This window comes from Urocitellus parryii, chromosome 11 (genome assembly GCF_045843805.1).
Source record: "Urocitellus parryii isolate mUroPar1 chromosome 11, mUroPar1.hap1, whole genome shotgun sequence".
In the NCBI taxonomy this organism is placed as follows: domain Eukaryota; kingdom Metazoa; phylum Chordata; class Mammalia; order Rodentia; family Sciuridae; genus Urocitellus; species Urocitellus parryii.
Window position 1 is genome coordinate 34,776,838 of NC_135541.1, and position 25,913 is coordinate 34,802,750.

The 25,913-nt window shown below is 34.6% G+C and overlaps 1 protein-coding gene across 5 annotated transcripts in view; it reads right to left on the bottom strand.

Annotated features, from left to right (window-relative positions):
• Positions 1 to 432: 432 nt before the first annotated feature.
• Positions 433 to 25,913, bottom strand: part of Eps15 (epidermal growth factor receptor pathway substrate 15) — a 126,602-nt gene continuing 101,121 nt past the window's right edge. For 4 of the 5 annotated variants that reach the window (XM_077803672.1, XM_077803671.1, XM_077803670.1 and 1 more), the window contains 7 exons: positions 25,680 to 25,715; positions 24,667 to 24,803; positions 22,675 to 22,744; positions 9,233 to 9,309; positions 7,817 to 7,979; positions 5,055 to 5,242; positions 433 to 1,137 (listed from right to left, as the gene is read on the bottom strand). In XM_077803672.1, the coding sequence (XP_077659798.1) occupies positions 991 to 1,137; positions 5,055 to 5,242; positions 7,817 to 7,979; positions 9,233 to 9,309; positions 22,675 to 22,744; positions 24,667 to 24,803; positions 25,680 to 25,715 (818 nt within the window). In that variant the 3' untranslated portion in view covers positions 433 to 990. The remainder of the gene's footprint in view (positions 1,138 to 5,054; positions 5,243 to 7,816; positions 7,980 to 9,232; positions 9,310 to 22,674; positions 22,745 to 24,666; positions 24,804 to 25,679; positions 25,716 to 25,913) is intronic. The other variant, XM_077803674.1, reaches the window with a different exon arrangement.

Genomic DNA, 25,913 nt, shown 5'->3' on the forward strand with positions numbered 1-25,913 from the left:
AAAGAAAACAAAAATATACATGAAAAATTAAAGTACCTTCCAGTTGTAGCTTGCTAATGTTTCTTCTGCAAAAGTATAATAGTAAACTAAATGAACTCAAGAGGACAGTGCCACTGCAAAGGTAGAACAGTTGTATGTTAATTAAGATTTGTGCTTACCTTATACTGATGGGTACATTTTAAGTGATAAATTTTCTTCACATCTGGCACTTAAAATGGACATTTTCTTACAAACTTTACTTGTAAGAAACTGATTTTGTTAATTAGCAAATTTATGGAGAGGTATCTGTTGACCTAAAATTCCTTAAATCCACAGAAAATTGTCTTAGAAAAATGTATTTCCACATGAGGTTTTAATGTTTTTTATTTAGGAAAAATTTAAGTTTTAAGTTAAAATCGTTCAATCTAAAGCATCCTTTTTTCAATAGTGGAGTAGATTGATGCAAAATATTTTTCCTTTTCTCTAAAAAACAAATTAAATGGTATTTGTACTCCAAGGATATACAAAAATGTACTTTGTACTAGCCAATTTATATCAATCATAAAAGAAATTCGATGTTTGTTCTCTTCCTCTACTTCAACCATTCAAATCAAGGGAGAATACTGCAAACTTTATAAACTCCACTGACTCTAATCAGAATAACCACAGAACAAAGGTAGCATGGGGTGAAACTATTTCTCTACATTCCAGAAGGCAGAAGCTTGGATGCTCTAGCTTTACAAGTAAAAGTAGCACAGGCAGGCTGAAGCTCACAGTAAATGTACACCAGAACAAGGGCCTAGGTAAAGCTGTCTGATTAGGTTACTGCTTTTAGAGGAAATAATAAAAGTCAAATCTGAGAGTACAAAAGAAAAAACCTAGACTTTTGTCACATTTACAGGAATCTCAAACCTTTTGTATTCCCATGCTCACAGGTAGTTTTGATATACATGGTAAATAGCATCAATATTTAGGAAGAAGAGTATTGTAGACAAAGGACAAGATAATTCTTCATGCTTCTGATATCTCGGATTTGCTGAGTGCAATAGCCAGTTCTAGGTCTTCTTGTTCTTGCTGATTCAGTCGGGCAAGCCTTTGCTCTTCCTCTCTCTCACTCTCCCTCTTGGCCCATTCAATCATATCTTCTTCAGAGGGATACTGCCATTTAAAAGACATAATGAATGAACAAATTACTAAATGAATAAGTAAAATAATAAAAAGAAGAAAAAATTGTTTATATAAAACTTTCAAATAAATAAAACATAATAAAATTTCTTGTTTCACCTGAAGGATTCTGGGAATATAATCTTGTTTACTTGTCCCCCACCCCTCCCAAACAAAATTTATTTATTTTTTGTTTGGTACTGAGAATTGAACCCAGAGGAACTCTACCACCGAGCCACATCCCCAGTCCTTTTTATTTTTATTTAAAAAAAAAAATATATATATATATTTTTTTTTTAGTTGTAGTTGGACACGATACCTTGATACCTTTATTTTTATGTGGTGCTGAGGATTGAACCCAGTATCCCACACGTGCTAGGTGAGTACTCTACTGCTGAGCCCCCACCCCAGCAGTCCTTTTTAATTTCGAGACAGGGTCTCACCAAGTTGCTGAGGGCCTTGCTAAGTTGCGGAGGCTGGCCTCAAATTTGTCATGCTCCTATCTCAGCCTCTCCAGTCACTGGGATTACACGTGTGTGCTACTGTGCTCAGCAATAAATTTAGTTTTAAGCAGTTACATAACTGTGGTTTATTTTTAAAAAATTCCATCTATAGACTTTGTCTATAAAAGTAAATATTAAAAATATTACTTAGAAACACTTCAAGTAGATAAGCAGATTAAAAAATGGAAGAGGGATAGACTTTCTGATATAATGTAAAATATTTACTATTTAAACTTAAGTGAGCATCCTCACATTATAAATAATTTTTAACTTAAGCCAACTGGCAATTTTCCACCTCATCCTAGACTTTCAGGTATAGAAAAACTATGAAGGAAAAAATAGGCTGATTTTGCTATATATAATAAAGAGTATTGGTTATACTAAGCAAGATAAGAACCAAAACTATTTTTTTAAGTATATTGAATTATTTAAGTATATTCTCAGGCTTTGAGAACTTCTGGACTCAGTTTTTAAAAAAAACCCTTAATACTAATGATTATTTAATCGGGGAAATGTTTTTATTCAACCAAAACAGCAACTTCAGCAGAAACTAAATATAAAATTCTACTTGGTTTCAAGTCTTGTCATACAGAAGAGGACTTTATAAGGATAAAATGAAAGAAATATTCAAGACTTTTTGAAAATGGTAGTTTTTTTCCTAGAAGAATTAGAGTACTTGTGAAATTTATAATACTTAACAAGTCTTCCAAAATTAAAATAAGGATATTTTTATAACAAGCTACTTTATATTTACACTATCCTGAGATTTGAGTATGAAGTAAGTAAAATGCCTCAGTTAACCCAGGGTCTAATGCATACTAGGCAAGCACTCTACCATTGAGCTACGTCCTTAGCCCATCATAGCACCTTTCTATGGTTTCTAAAGGTCTTATTTTAGTCAGCTCTGAGAGAATGCACAGCAAGTACGGGAGGCTAGTGAATTAGAGCTCTAAATTGTTTAGATCCTGACAAGCTACTTTATATTTACACCATCCTGAGATTTGAGTATGAAGTAAGTAAAATGCCTCAGTTATTGTTTGAAAGTTATTTCAACCAGGTTTTGATTTGCTTTCTGAAACTTTATTTAACATATTAAATACCACAAATTGTCACAGGTTATTTTTTTATACTAAGAGAATTATAATCTTCTAAGTAAGCCAATTCTTGATTCTCTGCTTGAAATAACTAAAATTCCATCTGAAATGAAAGGTCAGGATAATTCTGACACTCCACTTTTTACAATATTTGAAATATTGATTTCTATTTTTCTCCTTGACCTTCAGCAGAAGCCATCAGAACTTAAAAGTACAGATTAAAAAGCCGGGTGGTACACCTTCCTTAGTTGCACACAGATTCTTGCCCACCTTTTCTCTCTCTCTCTCTCTTTCTTTCGGTACCAGGGATTGAACCCAGGGGTGCTCAACTCCTGAGCTACATCCCCAGCCCTTTTTATGTTTTATTTAGAGACAGGGTCTCATAAGTTGCTGGGGCTGGCTCTGAACTTGTTATCCTCCTGCCTCAGCCTCCTAAATTGCTAGGATTACAGGCGTGCACCACTGTGCCTGTTTGCCTACCTGCTTTCTAATAGAAATAGCAGCAGCAATAAAACTGGTTGAGTGACCAACTGTTACAATAAGGAGGAAAACATCAGTCAGACTGTAGCCAGGGTCACCTGGCCATTACAACTTCTATTTCCAAAATCAAGAAAATAAAGTGATAGATAAAGAAAAATTCTCGATATAGAACAGGCAGTGATAATGAGGTCATTTAGCCTGAAAAAAATAAAACTTCGATTAGTTATTCTACAAATTTTATTAAAAAGCAAAAGACTTGATTTTATCTAAATAACAGAATATTATGATACTGCTTTATGTCTTTCCAGAGTGATATTTCTGTGATTGGTTGCCCAATTTCTTCTCTCTCTCTCTTTTTTTTGTACCGGGGATTGAACCCAGGGGCACTCAACTACTGAGTTACAACCCCAGCCCTATTTTGTATTTTATTTAGAGACAGGGTCTCACTGAGTTGCTTAGTGCCTCGCCATCACTGAGGCTGGCTTTGAACTTGTGATCCTCCTGTCTCAGCCTCTGGAGTGCCACTGAGCCCAGCTGATTGCCCAATTTCTACTCTCTTACAGGCCCTGCCTAATGCCATTATCGTAGCACCTTTCTTTTTCTTCTTTTCTTTTTTGTGGTGCTGGGGATCTAACCCAGGGCCTAATGCATACTAGGCAAGCACTCTACCATTGGAGCTACCTCCTTAGCCCATCATAGCACCTTTCTATGGTTTCTAAAGGTCTTATTTTAGTCAGCTCTGAGAGAATGCACAGCAAGTACGGGAGGCTAGTGAATTAGAGCTATAAATTGTTTAGATCCTGACAATAATTGATTTCATAAACGTTTTTTTAGGGGGTTCGGAGGCTGGGGTCTTGCTCTGTTGCTCAGGCTGGTCTCGAACTCCAGGGCTGAAGTTATCCTCCAACCTTAGCTTCTCAAATACCCTATTTACCATAGATTTCATGCCAATTTTTTTTTTTTTTGCAAAAAAAGTGGAGTGTGATTATTATTGTAAAAGTTTATTTTTAAAAAATTATGCTAGTATGATTTAAAAATCGCTTATTACTACACCATCTTGGGGCAATATTAGGATATGTGGAATATTTGTGAATTAATGTATATTCACAATTACGGTGGTAACAATTATGTGGTGAAAGACACAGCTGGAACTATAGGTATGCACCACCATATCCAGGATACATTAAGATTTTAGAAAAGATGTCATGGGGCTGAGGGTATGCAATTCAAAGAATCCCTGGGAATGTAGCTCAGTGGAAGAGTGCTTGACTGCTTGACTAGAGTGTACAAGGCCTTGAATTTGATGCTCAGCACTAAAAAAAAAAAAAAATCCCTGCATCTATCCTCTATCCTCTCATATAATAATTGCTGAGTGGTCTTCAAAAACCATTAAAACTTTATACACAAACACACACATACAACACAGTTACAAATACACAAGCTCACCACTGGCATTATTCATCCAGTGGGCAAATAGTAAATTATTCTCCAATAGTCCATTAAATCATCATCATCATCCATAACCATCTGCAAAACTATATGTCAAGATTTTACTTATATTTATGTTACCAAGACCAAGAGGAAGGTTTATAAAACAACTTGTATATAACACAAGAACTAAGAGTAGTAAAATCATTTGTGCAAAGAAGAAATTTTAGAACCATCAAAACAGAATTAGAGGTTTTGCTTGGGGGAAGAATGCAAGATTATTTTAGTATTTTGGCAAATTTAGTTGAAGTGATACAAATTTGGCAGACTCCAAAGTCGTCTTGGAAAACTTCTCAAATTGTAAATGGAAAGATTTTCCCCCAAACAGCCCATTCACAGTACTTACAGCACTGAAGTTAGCAAAATTGCTTGGGTCAGCCTCTTTATTGGTAGTGGAAGTAGAAGAAGAAGTGAATGGATCACAATACATATCAGGATCTTTTTCTTTGGGGCTATCATTGCCTGGGAAAGGCTGAAATGGATCATTCACTTTAAAGGGATCAGAAGAATCCAATTTGTTGATGGGTCTTTTCCCTGGATCAAAATCATTACAGTTAACTCAACCAGTAAATATGGCAAACACAAGCACACAAGAACATGTACACAGGGAGCATTAAAGAATTAAAGGTGGAGGATGGGGGTGAGAACCTGAAATATATTCTTTATATCGACTTAAATGCCATACCAACAATCTGATCTCTCAAATAGACTCCAACAAGATACAGCTTAAAAAAAAAAAAAAAAAAAAAAAACAGCAAAGAGCGGAATAGGCCAGGAATCATATTCCTCACCTCAAAAGAGCATGTTCCCAAGGAGAGAGGGAGGAAAGGACAAAAATAGGAGGAAAATGATAAAGAATAAAGATGTCAATGGCTTCTGTTGTTATAACCTTAGCCTGATACTTGTACAGACACCCACTAGTAAGAGCAAATGACCCTTAAAAATGGCAAAATTCCTCTGTTTTTTCTCTAAATCTCTCTCTGTAATATCTACGAGCATAAAACTATCTTGGTAAAACCTTGCCTACTTTTTGACATCTACAATATTTCAAACTTAAAAATAAACAATGTTTTGAAGACCAAAGCCTGTATCTTTGTGGTTGTTGACAAACTAATCTTTGGTTAAATAACAGTATGATGTTCTGTTAGTCACTTATTAGTTCAGTATCACTTTCCAACAAATTCTGTGATTTTATTTTTTTTATTTTTTGGAACTGGGGATTTAACTCAGGGGTGCTTTATCACTGAGCTATGTCTCCAGCCCTTTTTATTTCGAGATAGAGTCTCATTGAGTTGCTGAGGCTGGCCTCAAATTTGTGATCCTCCTGCCTCAGCCTCCTGAGTTGCTGGGATTATAAGTGTGCACTACTGCATCTGGAAAGTTTTCCAATTTTAAAGTCTTAAACTTAATACTTCTTTTTTTTTTTTAAGAGAGAGAGAGAGAGAGAGAGAGAGAGAGAGAGAGAGAGAGAGAGAATTTTTTTTTAATATTTATTTTTTAGGTTTCGGCAGACACAACATCTTTGTTTGTATGTGGTGCTGAGGATCGAACCCGGGCCGCACACATGCCAGGCGAGCGCGCTACCGCTTGAGCCACATCCCCAGCCCCAACTTAATACTTTTTGAAGAAAAGATAGTAAGAATGGTGTTAAAATATCTTCAAATATATTTTATCTTAACATGCATTAAGCTGGTTAATTAAATAATCATAATAGATTATTTCCATCAGTATTTTATCTTACAAAAGATGTTTAAATCCCAAATCTCAATCCTATGAAAGCAGGCAAAATTAGAGTTACCGTCACCATCTAACAACTTAGGCAGCTGAGAGTTAGACATGTGAAATTATACACTTAAGGTCACAGAGTGAGGGTTGGGGATATAGCTCAGTGGTAGAGCACTTACCTAGCATGCACGAGGTCCTGGGTTTGAACCCCAGTACCAGAGAAAAAAAATTACAGAGCAAGTCAGGGAATATCCAGAATTAGAACCCAGGTGTTTTGGTTCCCAATCAGTGCTCTTTCCAAAAAACCACCTTTTTTCCTTGGTCTTCCTCCAGTGATGTATACTCAAAAGATTCTATTCTTAATTTTAATTAAGGCACCAGTATATTACTTCACTTACGACTTTAAAATAACCTCACCATTGGCATCATACAGGTTTAAAAGCTTAAATGAGTAAACTGACAATTACTTATTTCTTCATGTATTCTGACCTTACTTCTAGCAATTGATAAAGCTACTTTTCCTTAAAAGACAGAAACCACTTAAATAATTTACCTGATTTTTCAATAGATAATTAACTGTACATCCAGTTATTTAAATAAAAAAAAGAAATAATTTGCCCAAGAAATATCATGCAGAGGCTATTAGGAAAAGGCAAGAATAATAATCTATAAGTATTAGATTGAAAATTTACCAGGAAATGATATATAACTAAAAAGCTAACGTGTCAAATGTGTCTTCTCATAGAATAGCCTAGTAAGTAGCACAACAGGGGGTTGCCTTTTAGCCACTTTATATGCTCTTTATTATCTGTACTAACAACTTCTTGGACCTCTCCCCACCAAATGATCACTATTATAAAAGAGTCTTTAAAGTGAGCTGAAAATAAGATTTTCCTTTAAGAAAGGCAATACTTCTTTTTAAACTACTATATTGCTGAATTCTGGATACCAGCAGCCATATTCTTTTACATTAAAGGATTTAAGAAAGACTTTACCTTGTGTAGGAATTTTTTTTTTCTCTTATAGAAGTTAATTAAAACACCAAAGTATAGGAAACTGCTATTCAAATGGTAATCAATGATCTTCTAAAAAGAGATTCCATCTACACTTCCTTTTTTCCATTTACTATCTCTCCGAAATGATTAAGGGGGAATAAAAGAGCTCTTATTAGAAAGCTCATGTCAGTTCATATCAGTTACACAGGCTGAGGCTGGCCTCTTAGGCACATGACTGTAATTCTATACTGAAGTCAGCAAGCTTCTGCTATGTGTTTGACTTGTTTTGTTCACTGCCTTTTATACAGGTATGTTAAGTAAGATCTGCATAATACTTTTCAGGAGAAAAGGCATTGAGTTGATTTAGGAAAGGCACCAACTCTCCTACCAGGTGGTGGTGGGCAGGGTCTTGTTGGAGTTCCCGTCTTAGGTGGCAGTGCTGGGGGTACATCTTCACTCTTGATGGATGTTTCATCGAACACATTTTTTGGAGTGACCACATTGTTGACAGAGCTTGATGTGGCTGAATTAAAAGGATCTTCATTGTTCGCCTTTGTTGTAAAAAGAAATGTATTTACACGATTTTATATATATAATATATGTAAGACATCTATCTCCAAGCAAACTGTGCATAGTCACAGAACATGCAGAAAAATGACTTAAGTATTATGTGGCTTTATTCATTTCTAAGAGCACTGATATTTTAACCTTTGCATTCAAGGGCAGATGGGATCATTCTTTAGTTATTCTATATGAGTAGTAATTGTAACATCACTATTATAAAGAGCAACAGATCACGCCAAAACAAGCCAACTCTGGACAGAAGCCTTATTCAACTTCAGGCAATAATCACAACCCATTTTAAAGGGTCAAGTCAGCCAGATGATAATGAAAGAAAAAAATAATTACTGATTTCTCACTAATGCACTTAAATAAAGGAAAGATTTAATTTTAATGCAAACAAAATGGTATCTAGACAAACTATAAAACCAAACTCAAAAGTCAATTTTTTACAGCAAACTTTTCTCATGGAAAAAGTCTAAATTTGGTTTTGAAGATTACTCCTTCCATACATGGACTAATGAAAGATTCATTTTCTAAAATAATGACTCAAGGTTTTATGACTTCAGAACTCTTTAGGCCAGTATTATCAGTGGTACTGTTGACATTTTGGGTTGGACATAATTCTGTTGAGAGGGACTGGGCAGTGCATTGTAGAATGTTTAAAAGCACTTCTAGCCTCTATCCACTAAATGGAAATGGCATCTTCTACCTAGTTGTGAAAACCAAACATGTGTCTAGTCATTGCTAAATGTTCTTTGGGGGTCAATCTGACATACACGAATCCTTCTCTCTTAGCCTAAATTAATACCAGAGTTATGCTGGAAAACATATAGTGGACATTTAGCACTGGGCTTTGTATATTAATCATTTTAGTACTCACCCTAACAACTTCAGAGCATAAAATCAAGTAGCCAATATGGAGCGGTTAGAATAAATATAACAGCTAATGACACAAACAGTACACAGGGAAACAAAGTTCAATTGGAAGAGACATGTTTAAATAGAAGAGTAAATATAATGTTATTGAGTAAACATATTATAATTGTCTGTATCATTACCAGTCTTTTTATGTATAGAAATAGTTTACAGCTCTCTTTCATTTCTATCTGAAATCAATATTTGCTAAACTTATTGCAATCAAGTTGCAATGTCTGTGAAAGGAATCTGTAATTTAAAGGAGGAACTGTTTCTTTGATGGAAACACATATATTCTCCTTCCCCACTAATCACTGCAGATTACCTTTGACAATGTGCTGAAGTCAGCAAATCCATCTTCAAATGATTCATTTCCAAAAACAGAAGCAAAGGGGTCTGTGGCTAAAATGAGTAAAGAAAATCAATGGGATAGAACAGAAAGACATCAAATTTCATGTTTTCTTTTAGTTGGTAACTTCAGATGGAAAATATTTACTCCAAAATATTAACTCTAAATTATATAATTCTTAATTTATGACTGATGTCCAGAGACAGAATGCACATGAATAATTCCAAAGATGTATTCCTTTGTGTAAATAAACTAAATGATTCAAAATCAAAAACAGGTGAACTACTTCTAGCTAAAGTACTTAAGGCTGTGGAATACATGTCAAACAGTACAGCTTCTATGAACTTAAACTATTTCTAATACAGATACTACAAGTCAAAAACGTTAGATACCATTAATTCTATAACTCGTACCCATCCTTCCAGGCCCAGGTGAAATGCTAATTAATATACAAAGCCCAGGTGAAAACCCACAAAGAACTTTACTACACCTAGAGAACCCTAGATGTAGCTGATTTCCACAACAAGAATTGGTTTCTTCACTCTCTGTGACAGTAACTGCATTCTGATTTATACCATGCTTACCTGATTGATAATCACCTGTATGATCCTTGAAAACAGGCAATAGCCTATCCAACATGCCAAGAACATAAGAAGATACACTTCCTACCCTTTAAAAGTTCATAGTGGGATGAGAAACACATCAACAAATAATAATAAAATAGAATAGTACAGTTTACTAGAGAGGTTATGACAATCCTGTAGTGGGAATCACTAATTGCCTGGGAGAATCAGAAAAGTAACAAAGTAATTATTACATTTGAGCTTTTGACTAAGGTCTTCTGAATAAGGAATGATTTGCCAAATAGAAGGAAGTGAAGGAAAGAAAGCAAACTACCAGGCAGAACAGTTAACTGCAAAAGCATTATTTAACCAATGTTCCACAGGCACATTCATTATAGTTAACTTTGAAAGTAGACTTCACCTATTCGGACAGAAGGGCTATGAATAATATCAAAGTTTCTACATTACTGCTGCCTGATCTAAGAAGGAAGGAATTGGAAGAAAAGGAAGGAGGGAAAAGAGACTTGCAAAAGAAAAGGCAAGACAAAGAGGTACAAAAAATTTCTCCTTATTATTCCTCAATTCTTCATCTTTACATAAGAATTACTTAAAAAGAAAGTGTGCCCAACTACCAACTTAAAAATGTAAAGTGGGGCTGGGGAGGTGGCTCAAGTGGTAACGCGCTTGCCTGGCATGCGCGGGGCACTGGGTTCGATCCTCAGCACCACATAAAAATAAAATAAAGATGTTTTGTCCACCGAAAACTGAAAAATAAATATTAAAAAATTCTCTCTCTTTAAAAAAAATGTAAAGTGTCCCTACATCTCTAGAAATAAGTATATAAATAAGATAACTACAGATAAAAACAGAAGGGAAACAAGGAAGGGATATTATTCTGTTGGCTCTGTCACTAAGGCAGTGACAGGGTATCAGAGTGGGAAAAGGGGATAGGTACACACACACACACACACACACACACACGGTATCTTCTTATGTTCTTGGCATGTTGGATAGGCTATATTCCTGTTTTCAAGGATCATACTTGTCTAACACAGAAAATTCAGTTCTTTAGGGTTTCATCAGCAACTCTGATCTTTAAAAGAATGTTGAAAAATCTAGAGTTATGGGAAATCTTACAACTTTATCTATAAAAAAGCTTTTTTATTAACACATATTTGATGAATTCTACAGCCCTGGGGCCCAGTCTCATCATGGGTACTGTTTTCAGGCTTTTCCTACTTTTTCTCCTCTTCTGTTATTCCTGATGTTGTAGCAGCTGAGGTATAGCCTGAGCAAGGTACCAGACACTCTCCTGACTGGCAGAAAGGGTGGTGAGGGTAAAGGAGTTGGCCTTGTTCCACTAGAAGGACTTAAATTTGCTTCATGTATTTTCTCTGCTCTTGCCCCCACAGTCTTCACAAGAGTTCACAACACATATAGCAACAGAACTGAGTTAGATCAGGTTTGCCTGAAATGCTGTGATATATATGTTGTGAAATAAATTAATTAAAAAAGAAGATATTGCCATGTGAAGATTATGTACGAGAGATTTTCTACACCTTCTACAAAAATTACACATATAGCATTGGTTCAAACACTGAGGATCACCTAATCCTAGATGAATGACAAAATGCTTTTGCTCAAGTTGGAGATTTTTAAGACTTTGGCAAGAATCTTCAGATAATGATCATGCTGAAGGTGAAGCAGAGGCCTTCTCAGAAAGTGGAAGGATTCACAACATCACATGAGAGATGCCTTGTGAGGAAGTCCCAGGAGAGGAAACACTAGGAGAGGAAGCCTGTAGGTGGCTTTCTTCCTATTGATATGTACATCAATGCAAATAGTACCTCATTAGTACCCTCTTCTGCTCCAAGAATAAAAGCAATATATTCTGGAAAAACATATAAAAGCGTAATTGAAAAATCATCTATAATGTCATTATCAGAAATAATTCTTGCCCGTATTTTAGCATATTTCTTTAAGAGCTCCTTTTCTGTTTTTGTGGCAGTGGGGATGGAACCCAGGGCCTTGTGCATTGAAGGCAAGCACTCTACCAACTGAGCTATATCCTGAGCCCGAGCCCTTTTTCTCAGCACTTTTTTTTTTCCCTTAAACTTTTGAGATCATGCTTTGCTGACATACCTCTTTGGGAAAATATGAATGAAAAATCTGTATTTTAGATAGGTCACTTTTTATATCCTATTCTGATTTTTTAAAAAATAACATTTTTTTAGTTATAAGTGGACACAATATTTTTATTTTATTTTTATGTGGTGCTGAGGATCAAACCCAGTGCATCACACAGCCCTAGCCCTATCCTATTGATTTAATCTCAGCATTTATTGGGCTGGTAATGTGGATCAGTGGTAAAGGATTGACTCGCACATGTGAGGCCCTGGGTTCAATCCTCACCACCACATAAAAAATAAATGAAATAAAATAAAGCTATGAAAAAAAATCTCAGCATTTATCAATACTTGACATATATTTGCTTAGTGCCTGTACTGCCCATATAAGCCCTATGATGACAGGAATTGTTTTGTTCACTATTGCATCCTCAAGGCCTACCTAGCACAAAGTCTAGCAAATAGAAGACACTCATAATTTCTACTACTGAAAGAAAGGGGACAGAAATTATCTATTTATAACTTTTTTTTTTGGGTACCAGGGATTGAACTCAGGGGCATTTGACCACTGAGCCACATCCCCAGCCCTATTTTGTATTTTATTTAGAGACAGGATCTCACTGAGTTGCTTAGTGCCTCGATATTGCTAAGGCTGGCTTTGAACTTTCAATCCTCCTCCTGTCTCAGCCTCCTGAGCCACTGGGATTACAGGCGTATGCCACCGCACCCAGTGAAAGCTTATAATTCCTTATCCTATGGGATTAATTTTTTTTTGCTGGTTACAAATTAATTTCATGATAGAAGAAAAGAGTAAGAGCACAGGGGTGGAAATAACTAAGGCAAATATGTTTGTGACCTTGGATATGTAGTGTGATCTCTTTGAGTCTCAGTGGTTACCAGATGTTGGAATTTTATGAACAGAGAAACTAAACAAATGAATACAGTAAAAACCTATACATAGCCAGGTGTGGTGGTGCATGCCTATAATCCCTGTAACTTGGGAGGCAAGAGGATCACAAGTTTGAGGCCAGCCTTGGCAACTCAGTGAGGTCCTCAGCAATTTAGCAAGACCTTGTTTCAAAATAAAAAATTAAAAAGGCTGAGAATGTAGCTTAGTGCTATATTCAGTGGCAAAGTACAATCCCCAGTACCAAAACAAAAAACTATGTACATTCCTCTTTTTCCCATAAAAATATTTAGATTCTTAGGGATGAACCACTGATCTAAATTACTTATAACTCATTCAGCTTCCCCATATCCCCATAATTGAAAGTTTTTATGTCAAGCATAATGAAATTCAAGAAAACAACGTAGAGGAAAGACTTATGCTGTTGTTACTAAAAACAAACAAATGAATCTATATATATATAATAAGTAGGGGAAAACACAGATTTGCCTAGTTAATTTCAAAAAATAGTCTTCCCAGAAAAGAAAGTTGGTCTCTCTTTTTACTGTTCAATTAAAAATCTTACATTGTAGCAGGTCTGAGACAAATTACTTATTCATATCTTCATCAGTCAATTGGTAAAGCTCTGCTACTCCCCAGAGATTTTAGAAAGAATATAGATGCAGCCTAGGATGACTCCCAAGATTCTGCTTGGGCAATTGAATAGATAGCCACACTAACCCGTTTTGTCCCATTGCCACAGATGTGGAATACCTATGAAAACAACCTAAATATAGTATATAATTATATAAAAACAATATAATTATTAGTATCAACAGTATTAGTTAATAAGCTCTAGACTATGATTTCTATTCTATTTTAATAAACCTGTATTTATTTCATTGAAATATTCATAAAATTGAAAACTTGTGTTTTAATGGGTTAACAAATAGGCTATCTGGAAGAATGTTCAGAATTGTTTTATATTTCGGGGCTAGGGTTGTGGATGAGTGGTAGAGCACTTGCCTAGCATGCATGTGTGAGGCACTGGGTTTGATCCCCGGCACCACATAAAAATAAAAACAAATAAAATGAAGGTATTGTGTCTATTTACAACTAAAAAAAGAATTGTTTTATATTTCACTTTCAGACATACATCTGGACATTAAGTAAAAAATTATATCTGGAACACAGGACTAGTGATTTAGATTTGTAGTAATTATTTTTTGTTTTTGGTACTGGGGATTGAACTTGGGAATACTCAACCACTAAGTCACATCCCCATCCCTATTTTGTATTTTATTTAGAGACAGGGTCTCAGTGAGTTACTTGGTGCCTCGCTGTTGCTGAGTTTGAACTCTAGAACTCTAGATCCTCCTGCCTCAGCCTCCCAAACCACTAGGATTACAGGTGATCACCACTGTGCCCAGCAATTTTAAGTTAATATCATAGTCTAGATAAAACATGATAAGGCTGGGTTTGGTGGCACATGCCTATAATCCCCATGACTTGAGAGACTGAGGCAGGAGGATCCCAAATTCAAGGCCAGCCCCAGCAATACAGCAAGGCCCTAAGCAACTTAGCAAGATGCTGTCTCAAAATAAAAAATACAACAGGCTGGGGATGTGACTCAGTGGTTAAGCATTGCTGGGTTCAATCCCTGATAATTTAAAAAAAAAAAAAAGAGATGAGAGAAGATGAGGATGCAAACAAAGTGAGCATGAGGAATAAAAGACAATCAGATTCCATTTGGGGATGAAACAACAAAACTTTGTGATTTACTGAATTTGAGGAATATAAGAAGAGTAAATAATGACCTGCTGAAGGCCACTTATAATATTATTATTATAGAATGAATGGAGGAATGGGTACAGATTTACCTTTTGCTTTCATTTGTATTATTCTCTTTTTCAGGTGAGACTAATTGAAAGAGGTGATTTTTTTTTTTTTTTCCCCATTAAGCACTCTGAGCCTGAAGTGCCTTTAGGACATATGAGAAGAAATCTGCAGCAGGTAACTTGACATAGTACAGAAGCCAGGAGAGCATTCCAGACTACTGGACTAGGTCCAGCAGTCTTCAAGAAACAGGCTGTGAAGGCACAGAACTGACAATACAATGGCAGAAGGTACATGAAGAGGACAGAAGCACCAGGCTAAATTCACAACTAGAGAGAACCCTTACTCTTCAACAACTTCTCCAGTACATTTAGATCATTCTCTGGTTCCTAATTTGAATAAAAGGGAACATCTTTTCCAGATGCCTTCTGAGAACAAGCTGTCCTAAGGCAATAGAGACCAGCGTAATATACAGCAACAGGAAAATCTTTTAGAATATGTTGAAACAGTGGTAATCCACAGAAAGCAGTGGTCCCCAAGATACCTTTTGTGAGGTCAAAGCTATTTCTAGAATATTAAAGTGTTATTTACCTTTCTTACCATGTTGATATCTGCACTAAGGTCATAAAACCAATGATGATGAATTGCTGTATATTGTACTGATTTGGAGTCACTGTGTTTTTCACTATAATAAACTCATAGAGGGACTATTTTTTGAGAAAGAGTCTCAAAAGTTGCTTAGAACCTCACTAAGTTGCTGAGGTGGCTTTGAATTTGCGATCTCCTGCTCCAGCCTCCTGAGTCACCGGGATTACAGTGGCACACTGTACCTGGCTGAACTGTGTATTGCAATTTCTAATATGGCAAATTCTGATAGATGTTATCCATTCAAACACAAAGTCTTCATGGGTCCTCAGTAATTTTTCAAAGTATAAAGGGGACCAAAAGGCTGCTGTACTTAATGATTTCCAAAGTCATTGCTTATGGTATTTCAAAGGACTCCCTTCTTTCCTAATTATTTCTGTTGCTGTTGTAATAAGAGTCCAGTAAAGGTAAAGTCTGGAGTTTTCTCTTACACCTCCAAAGAGTATGTCCATGGATCATTTTAAAATTTTCTATTAAAGTGTTTTCATCTCTTTACTTAGTATTTTCCATTTCATTGTTTCTCCTATATAATTAATATTCTTGCCCCTCCTCAAATTTTGGGTTTCAAAGATTTATTAATTTTGTCATCTACATAGTAGAAAGGTAGACTGGTTAAGACTGTGGAAAGATCAATAGACATAGATTTGGAAACAAACTGATATGTGATGCTGGGACTCAGTTTCCGTTCCATAATATAGTCTGTTTAAGAAAACAGACTAAATAATGATTTTGAAACTACATGGAATCCCAAAAGGTGAAACAACTGGATGGAATTTTCTTAAAATTCATTTTAAATTCAAATTTAAAATGTTTACTTATCATAATCAGATGAAAGGAAAATGTATGTCAATAAAAAATCAACCAAACAAAGAAAATCAGTAAGGAAGGAGCTAAGGGACAAAAGCAATCAATATACAGAAAACAAACAGTAAAATGGAAATAATGCATTCTTTATTATTCATATTCTCTCTCTCTCTCTCTTTCTTTCTTTCTACCAGGGATTGAACCCAGGGATGCTTAGCCCCTACTGAGCCATGTCCTTAAACCTTTCCATTTTTTCTTTTGAGAAAGGGTATCTCTAAGTTGCTTTGGGCCTTCTAAATTGCTAAAGCTGGCTTTCAATCCTCTTTCTACCTCAGCCTCCCCAGGCACTGGGATTACAGGCCTATGCCACTGCCCCCAGCTAGTAATGACTTTAAATGCAAATAGATTAAATGCTATGGTCAAATGACATAGACTAGCTGGGTGAAGGTGGTGCTCACCTACAATCCCAGCGGCTTGGGAGGCTGAGACAGGAGAATGTTGAGTTCAAAGCCAGCTTCAGCAATTTAGCAAGGCATTTAGCAACTCAGTGAGACCCTGTCTCTAAATAGAATATAAAAAAAAAAAAAAAGGGCTGGGGATGTGACTCAGTGGTTAAGCATCCCTGGGTTTAATCCCTGGTATCAAAAAGACAGATTGGCAGAATAGATTTAAAGAAAAAAGGACCCCACTATATGCAAGGCGTAGATTTTCAGTTTAGATCTAAAGATGTACATAAGTTGAAAGGGAAAATACAGAAAAAGATTTTTCTTGCAGATGGATAACAAGGGATATAGGGGATACATGAGTATCAGACTAAATAGATATTAAGTCTATAACTGCTATGAGAGAAAAAGAAGGACATTATATAATAATGAAAGGAGAAATTTACCAAGATTTATACTTTTATAATATACAAATTACAGAGTTCTAAATATATGAAGCAAACCTTGACAGAGTTAGAGAGAGAAACAGTTCTACAGTTATATGGAGACTTCAATATCTTACTTTCAATTGTGAATAGAATAGAACCCAGAAAATAAACAAGGAAATAGAGGGTTTTGAGTACTTCGGTGTTAGTCTAGAATGCAATTTAATTCTGCTGTTTCTTTATTGATTTTCTGTCTGGATCACGTGTCCATTACAGAAAGTGGGGGGTAAAAGTCCCCAGTTATTATTGTGTTGGAGTCTCTCTCTTTTTAGGTCAATTAATATTTGCTTCATATATATTGGTGCATATATATTTACAATTGTTGTTTCCTTTTGTGGAACTGACTCCTTTATCTTTTTTTTTTTTTTTTTTGGTGTGTGTGTGTGTGTGTGTGTGTTCTGATTTGAGGATTGAACCATACCATGGAGTTATTTCCAGAACTTTTTTATTTTGAGATAGGGTCTCATTAAATTATTCAGGCTTCTCTTGAACTTATGGTCATCTTGCCTCAGACTCTGGAGTTGTTGGGATTATAGGTGTGGTGCAACCATGTTCAGCTCATACTATCATATAATGACCTTTCTTATTAATCTTTATTGCCTAAGATTTAAAGTCTACTTCATCTGACACAAGTATGGTTATTTATTTTTCAAATTTTGAGACAGGGTCTCACTAAAGTTGCTCAGGGTCTCAATAAGTTGCTGAGACTGGCCTCAAACTTGTGATCCTCCTGCCTCGGCCTCTAAATTGGTAAGATCAGAGGTGTGAGCCACTGTACCTGGTATGTTTTAATTTCTTTCTTACTATATTTGGCTTGTTTATTATGTATTTAATTTTTTTTAGTTATAGATGGACACAATACCTTTATTTTTTAAATTTATTTTTATGTGGTGCTGAGAATCAAACCCGGTGCCTCACACATGCTAGGCAAGCGCTCAACCACTGAGCTACAACCCCAGCCAGCCCTATTATGTATTTTTGCTTTGTGGTTACCATGAAGTTTACAAAAGACTATCTTTCATTTTCCATTTATTTATTTATTTTTAGGTATCAATGGACATTTATTTTATTTATTTACATGTGGTGCTCAAACCGGCCTCACACATACTAGGCAAGTGCTCTACCACTGAGTCAGTACCCCAGCCCACAAAAGACATCTTTAATATTTTAAAGTGATAGTATCATAACATAATCATAAATAAAATAAAATAAAACAAAAAAATCCATGACATTGAATTTAGCAATGCTTTCTTGGTTATGACACTAAAAGCAAGGTAACAAAAGAAAAAAGGTAAGAGTAGGTAAGACTGACTACATAAAAATTAAAAACTTCTGTACATCAATGTACAGTATCAACAGAATGAAAAGGCAACTTGTGGAATGGAATGGGACAAAGTATTTGCAAATCACGTACCTAACATGGGGTTAATATGCAGAATATATAAAGAACTCTTATAATTCAACAACAGAAAATCAACACAATTTAAAAGTGGGCAAAAATAGACATTTTTCCAAAGAAGATAGACAAATGACCAATAAGCACATGAAAAGATGCTAAAAACATGACTATTGTTAGGAAAATGCAAATCAAATCATTGAGTATCACTACACACCTACTAAGATGACTATTATTACAAAATAAACATAAAGTAGTAAGTGATGGCAAGGGTGTAGAAAAATTTGAACCCTTGTGCACTGGTAACAGGAATGTAAAATGGTACAGCTACTGTAGAAACAGTATGCCAGTTTCTCAAAAATTTAAAATAGAATTATCTTTTAATCCAACAATTCCACTTCTTAAATTCTACTCCTCCAAAATGAAAGCAGATACTCAAATAGTTAATTTGTACAATCATGTGCACAGCAGCATTATTCATACAGATGAAATGTGGAGGCAACTAAAGTGTTCATTAACAGAAGAATAAACAGAATGTAGTATCTGTATACAATATTATTCAGCCTTAAAAAGGTAGGAATTTCTGTTGTAGCATGCTACGACATGGATGAACCTTTAGGACATTACATTAAGTGAAATAAATGAATCATAAAAGGACAAATACTTTATGATTCCACTTACATGCAGTACATTTACAAGTCAATATCATAGAGACAGAAAAAATGATTGCTAGAGTTTGGTGAGAGTGAGGATGGGGAGTTATTTAATGGGTATGAATATGAGTTTTGGAACAAAAAAGTCTGGAGACGGATGATGGTGGTGGTTTCACAACAATGTGAATGTACCTAATGTTAATAAACTAACTGTACATTTAAAAATAGTACACTTTAGGGCTGGGGATATAGCTCAGTTGGTAGAGTGCCTGCCTTGAATGCACAAGGCCCTAGGTTCAATCCCCAGCACCACCAAAAAAAAAAAAAAAAAAAAAAAAAAAAGGTAAACTTTAGCTGGGCAAAGTGGTACATGCCTATAATCCCAGTGGCTCAGGAGGCTGAGGCAGGAGGATTGTGAGTTCAACGATAGCCCCAGAAACTTAATGAGGCCCTCAGCAACTTAGTGAGACCCTGACTCTAAATAAAATACAAAAAATGGCTGAGGATGTGTCTCAGTGGTTAAGTGTCCCGGGGTTCAAACCCTGGTACCCCCCTACCCCACCAAAGTAAACTTCATGTTTTACCACATTTTTTTTTCTTAAAGGAACATTTACCGTGACTACTCCGTGTATTCACGAGTGAATTTATTTATTTATTTAAAATATTTTTGTAGTTGATAGACCTTTATTTTTTTTATTTATTCATACATGGTGCTGGGAATCTAAACCAGTGCCTCACATATTCCAAGCAAGTGCGCTACAACTGAGACACAGCGTCAGCCCCATGAGTGAATTTATTTTTAAAATATTTCATTAGCTTTGCCTAGGATCCTATTTCTTTCCTTAGAAAGCTTGGATAGTAAACTCATGCTAAAATTAGCATGGTAAATAAGCTAATGTAATAGAAAACCACTTTTAAGAAAAATTCATTTAATGCAACATATATGGTGTTTTTTTTTTTTTGTGTGTGTGTGTGTTTTACCATAATTTTTAAAAATCCACTTGGCAGAACAAAACAAATAATATCTGTCACGAGTTTCCACCAAAATCCTCATTCACTGGGCTTTTACCACGTGCTCTGAGTGTAATAGCTGACTCAATCATTTATTCAATAATATTACATGCCTAGGCATATTTTCAAGTTCTTGAAATGTACCAGTGAAAACAAAGATCCCAGTTCCTTATGGAGCTTAAATTCTAGTAGTAGGAGGGAATAGAAAACAATGTAGATGGTATGCTAGAAAGTATGTCATGATGAAAGTAGAAAACAGTAGAGAATGGTAATGTGCAAGTGCTGAGAAGGACAGTATACTTGTAAATGCTAGAAAAGGTGGCCAAAGAGAGCTTCAACGAAAAGGTAGTATCTGAATCAAGATTTATTAAAGTTTAACTAGAGATCATCATGTGGTCAGATGTTTAGATATGTAAAACATTAAAAATGAAGTTGCTATGAACAAAGACAGGGAAGGCACCAAGAGAAGCATGTTTGTGAAAGATTAGGTATTTGATGTTAGACATATTGTGTTAGATGTACTCATCAGATATTCAAGTTGAAATGTCAAATAGGTAGTTGGATAAAGGAGCCTGGAGTTCTGGAAAGAGATGTGGCTAGAGAAACAAATCAGCATATAAATAGTATTTGAAGCTATGAAACTCTCCCAGAGGAGTATAGACAAAAGAAAAAGAAAAGACGTCAGGGAGTAAGACCTGGGACAACACAACATTAAAATGATGGGAAAACAGGAAGTCTCAGCAAAGGAAACTGAAGTAGAATGACCAAACAGGCAGGGAGAGGCAGGAGGAAAACCAGAGACCTCATCTGAATGTGGATTCATCTACTACTACTACTACTACTACTACTACTACTACTTCTTTAACCTTGTGAAAATTACTTTCTCTCTCCACACCTTGATTTTCCTTGTATGCTGTTTACAGTAAACATAATACCCATTATCTCATCTAAGAATTAAGTATAGGAAAATGGTTAGCACATGGAGTGTTGGAACTCTTTAAGTGCTCAATAAATGGTAGTTATTATTATGATTAAAAACAATAAACCCTCCTAGGCTATAGTCATTTACTCTATCACTTTACTTAACTATTTCTCTATCAACTAGCTCTTTGTCAAAATGTCTATTTGCTTATTTTCAAACATGCCCTGTATTTCCTGTCTCCCAGCCTGGTTCAGATTACTCTCTTAGTGTCACATAATATCTCTTTTCATATCTACTTGCTAAAATTCTAGCCCATTCTTTCGAAGCATACCACAAAAGCCATCTTTGGCTTTGAAATCACTCAAAATTTACCCTTAATGTGACCTCCTTTCTTTTACATCTTTAAAGTTTTAATCCACTCTCATGGCACTTACCACTTCCTTAGTGTGGGCAATCAAGAGTTAATTATATTCTCCTTTTATTTTATTAAGTTATCTTCTCAAATTACCTAATATCCCTAGCAATATATTAATTCATCAGTTTAATAACAAGGATCTAAAAAAGATGCACATGTGTTTTTAAAAAGGTATGATTTAACCACTATTACTACAAGTTTTTTGGAATTTTCATTTGCTCTTATTCTACATTGTTTAAATCAATACCTGACATTACATCAAATCTTGTTTACTATACATCTGCCTTTTATATTCCTCACTCTCGCTACTCCTATTGAGAGTTAATTTTCAACCTCGAAACAAATAACACACTGTGCTAAATCTCATTATAATCTGTTCAATATAAGAAATCCAAGTTCTTAAGGCATTTCTACTACTCTATCTATGCTCATAATTCTTAATTTGTTGCACTCAGCAACACAGAAAAACAAAGCATCCTACTTTCAGCATGACATAAAAGTATTAACATGTTTGTGTTTATTTTCCTTTAATTTCCTGCTCTGCTACACAGTAGCCGGCTTGTTTATCTGTTTTATTATTAAATAAACAATGGGAAAGAAGCAGAGTTACTTAGTGAAAAAAAAGCTTTAAACTCCATCAGTCCTAGATTTGAATCTAGTAAACTGCTGGTCTACCTGGAACAAACCTGTTGAACTATATTAAGTAACTTAATATTTCTGGTCCTCAGTTTCTAGATGTTTGAAGTGGAAATATTAAGAGGTCATTAAAAAATGAAAAATTAGATAATACAAATAAAGTATGAAGATTGTATGCTAAAATAACATTTAGCTTTTCTCTGTATTATTAACAGAATCTTTTCACATTTATAAAACAATTTTCATTATCTGTTTGAAGTCACTATCTTTTCACTTAGCCCAACATCTATAAGAGTCAATGCTGACTTAAGTAACACTATCTTTTATAAAGCAAAAAATTATTATTGGTTGTACAAATATTGGTTATAGTATATATTCTAGAAAGATCTTTAACCTTAGAAATAACAGAGATAATGAAAAATACAAGGAGAAAGTGATAAACAAATGATTGACACTATTATTATTGGTAAGTTATAATTAGACAGAACTGTGCAATAATTTTAAATCCATAATTAACCGGACCAAAATATAGAGACAAAAATATTAAAGGGTAATTAATGTTTCATATTCAGTAAATTTGATTAATTATTTCTTTACCTGAATCATTTGCTGCAATAACAATTGTCCCACCAGGAGCAAAAGGATCATTGTGCTTCAATGTTTCTACCTAAACAAATTACACAAATCCATGACTAAGAGATACAACATTTCATAGCTGAAACTTAACTTTAACTCTCAAGAAAATATTCTTTACAAATTCTAAATTAATTCAAGAACACAAATATTAGGAACAAATGTTTTCCCCTACTGATCTTCAGTCTTATTAAGTGGAAATGATACATATTATTTTTTAATTAATTCTTGAACTGTGCAACATCCATTCCAAAGAGTACATGAAATGTACATATGGTTTAATAAGTAAGTATTAGATGAACATCCATGTAATCATTTCCCAAGAAGTTGCCAACACCTCAGAAGATGTCACGTGCCCCTCTCCAATTACAACCCCATTCCTCCTCTGCTGAGGTGATTATTACCATGATTTTGGTGGTACTCATTTCTTCATAGCATTGCTACTTGTACAGTTGCAAGCTATTTTAACTATTTGTTCTGAAATAATTTAAACAGACAGAAGACTTGTAAAGATAACAGTTACCATACACCCTTCACCTAGCATCCTCTAATGTTACTATTTCATATAATCATAGAACATCTGTTAAAACTGGGGAATTAATATTAGTACAAAATTATAAAGCATGGACTTTATTTGGATTTTACCAGTTTTTCCATTAATGTTCTTTTTCTACTTCAGGATATCATGTTGTATTCAGGATGCACACTATTTTCATAGATTTCCTGGAACTTCATATCATAAAATCCTTTGTTTTTATTTCCTAATTGTTACCTAAAAATAATTCTAGCATTCTGTGCCTCAGAGGAAACACACAGCTTTCGTGAAAAAGAAAAATGCTGCTTTTGATAATAAACTATGTGAAAGTTTGGAATCAAGTTGCACAATTAGTGGATATAAGAGGTGAGGATTTTACCTGTCAATCAACTGCCCCTATCTCAGTCCAGTTTACTTATACAACATGAAACTACTGTCTCAAAAACTAAGTCTCCAAATAAAAAGAAAGATACAAACAAGCAAAAAAACTCTCAGTCCATCCACAACTATTGAAATTGTGTGACAGATACATGGAGGAGGTTTGTTACTTCGTTTTGAGTACTTTGAAATATCTATAATATAAAGGTCATCAGATAATAAAGCACTCACCTGTATGACCTTAGGCATGTTAAGTTAGTATTTTTTTTTAGTCCCATATTTTATTTTTGAAATGAAGATACCAAAACCTACCTTTTGATGTGAAGATCACAAATAATAAATGACAAACACATAGAAACACTTGGGTCATAGTATGTGGTTATTAAAATAGTGGTTGTTATTGCAGATATGTATATACTCAAGAAAGCTTGACATTTAGTGAGAATTTGTATTTCTATACAAGATTAATATTCCAGATGTCTCCATTGTTCCTTTTACAGTAATTTTCAATAATATACCAAATATTTCTGGCAAGATTTACTTAAGACTGGTTTTTGGATTTCTAGTCATTTATTTTTAATATCCTGAATGGGATAAAATTTGATTCCTTCTCAAGGATGAACTTAATTTTTGAACACTATAAGTCAGTATACTCAATTGTTAGTGGTTGATCAAACTATGAATAACAAACCTGAACCAAAAACTAAATGGATTGAGATGAGACAGAATTCTTATTTTCTCCTCAAAACTGGGAATTGAATCCAGGGTACTCTACCTCTGATCTACTCAGATCTTTTGATTTTTCTATGTTAAGACAGGGAATTGCTAAGTTGACTGGCCTCAAACAAAGAGTCCTCCTGCCTTAGATATCCAAGTAGCTGGGATTATAGGCATGCACCAAGGTTCTGGATGAGATAGAAATTCTTATATTACCCATTAGTAATAATCTAAGGGATGATTCTTTCATCACTATACATTTCAAGAAATTCACTTAGGACATTAGTTATCCACTCAAATTAACAGTTTTAAATCCTCCCACTTACTGATGTATTATTGCTCTGGCTGGATGCACTAAAAGGGTCATTACTTAAAGTGGCAAAAGGATCAGTAGAAGATTGCTTGAAGAAAGAGTCAGATGCAAATGGATCTGAACCTTTGAAAGGATCACCACCAAATGGATCTAAGAAAATAAAGCACAAATAAAATAAAATAAATTAAAAACATTATCACCTGAAGACAGGCATCACAATTGCCTTAATTAAAAGACATTTTTGAAGTCTTGCAGAATCTAAAATACGTGATGAGATATAGAGCTTTTCACCTACTAAACTTACTTTTAAAATTAGCACATAATTTTAAGAGATCTAATTTTCATTGCCCTTATTCTATGCTATCATAACTAAAGGAAACAGCAACAAAAACTTAAATATATTTCCCTTTCTGAGTTTAAAGCTAACAGCCAATACTTTGGAACAGGTTCAGGAAACAAAACTAAATTACAAGATTGCTTTATTCTAATGAAAAATCCCAGAAAAAGAATACCTTAAAGTCCAATACTGAGTAATTCTTCAAGATGTTTCCTTTTTCCCCATTCGCATGAATAGGCTATAATCTTAGGAAAATAAAATTATATTCTAACCCTGTAGTATGTAGATTCATTATGCTCATCTAATCTTTAGCTAGAGAGATTAGAGCCAATAGTATTTAAAGCAATATTAAAGATTATTAAAAAGTAAAACTGGGACTGGAGGTATAGTTCTCCTAGTATATGTGAGGTTATGGGTTCGATCTCCAGCACCACAAATACACAAGCACACACACAGTACAGCTAACAGTTTATTAAGCAAATTCACAAGAACCTATGACTCTCTTACTGAAAATGCCAGGCATATGCAGCATCTTATTTTAGACTATGGCTGTAAAGCAGCTTCAACTCAATAAATAGGAAGCTTATTTCCTATAACTCTCCAAAACTGTTAACTCTCCTAAATACAAAATAAGCCTACAATAAGCAGAATTGAATTAAAGCTAAGATGTAATGCAATAATGTACTGACCAATTTTCCCAAAAGGATCATCCTTGAAAGGATCACCTGGATAAAATAAGGAGAAACCAAAATAACAAAATTTATTTTTGTGACACCATTACTTAAAGGATAACTTTTTAAAAAAGGGTAACTCTTAAAAAACTTTCATGTTAGTTTCAATAACTCTACCTCCAATCAAATAAAATTATGAATGTTATTCACCTTAGGAAATATTTAAAATAATAAAGAATTTTTAAAAATAAA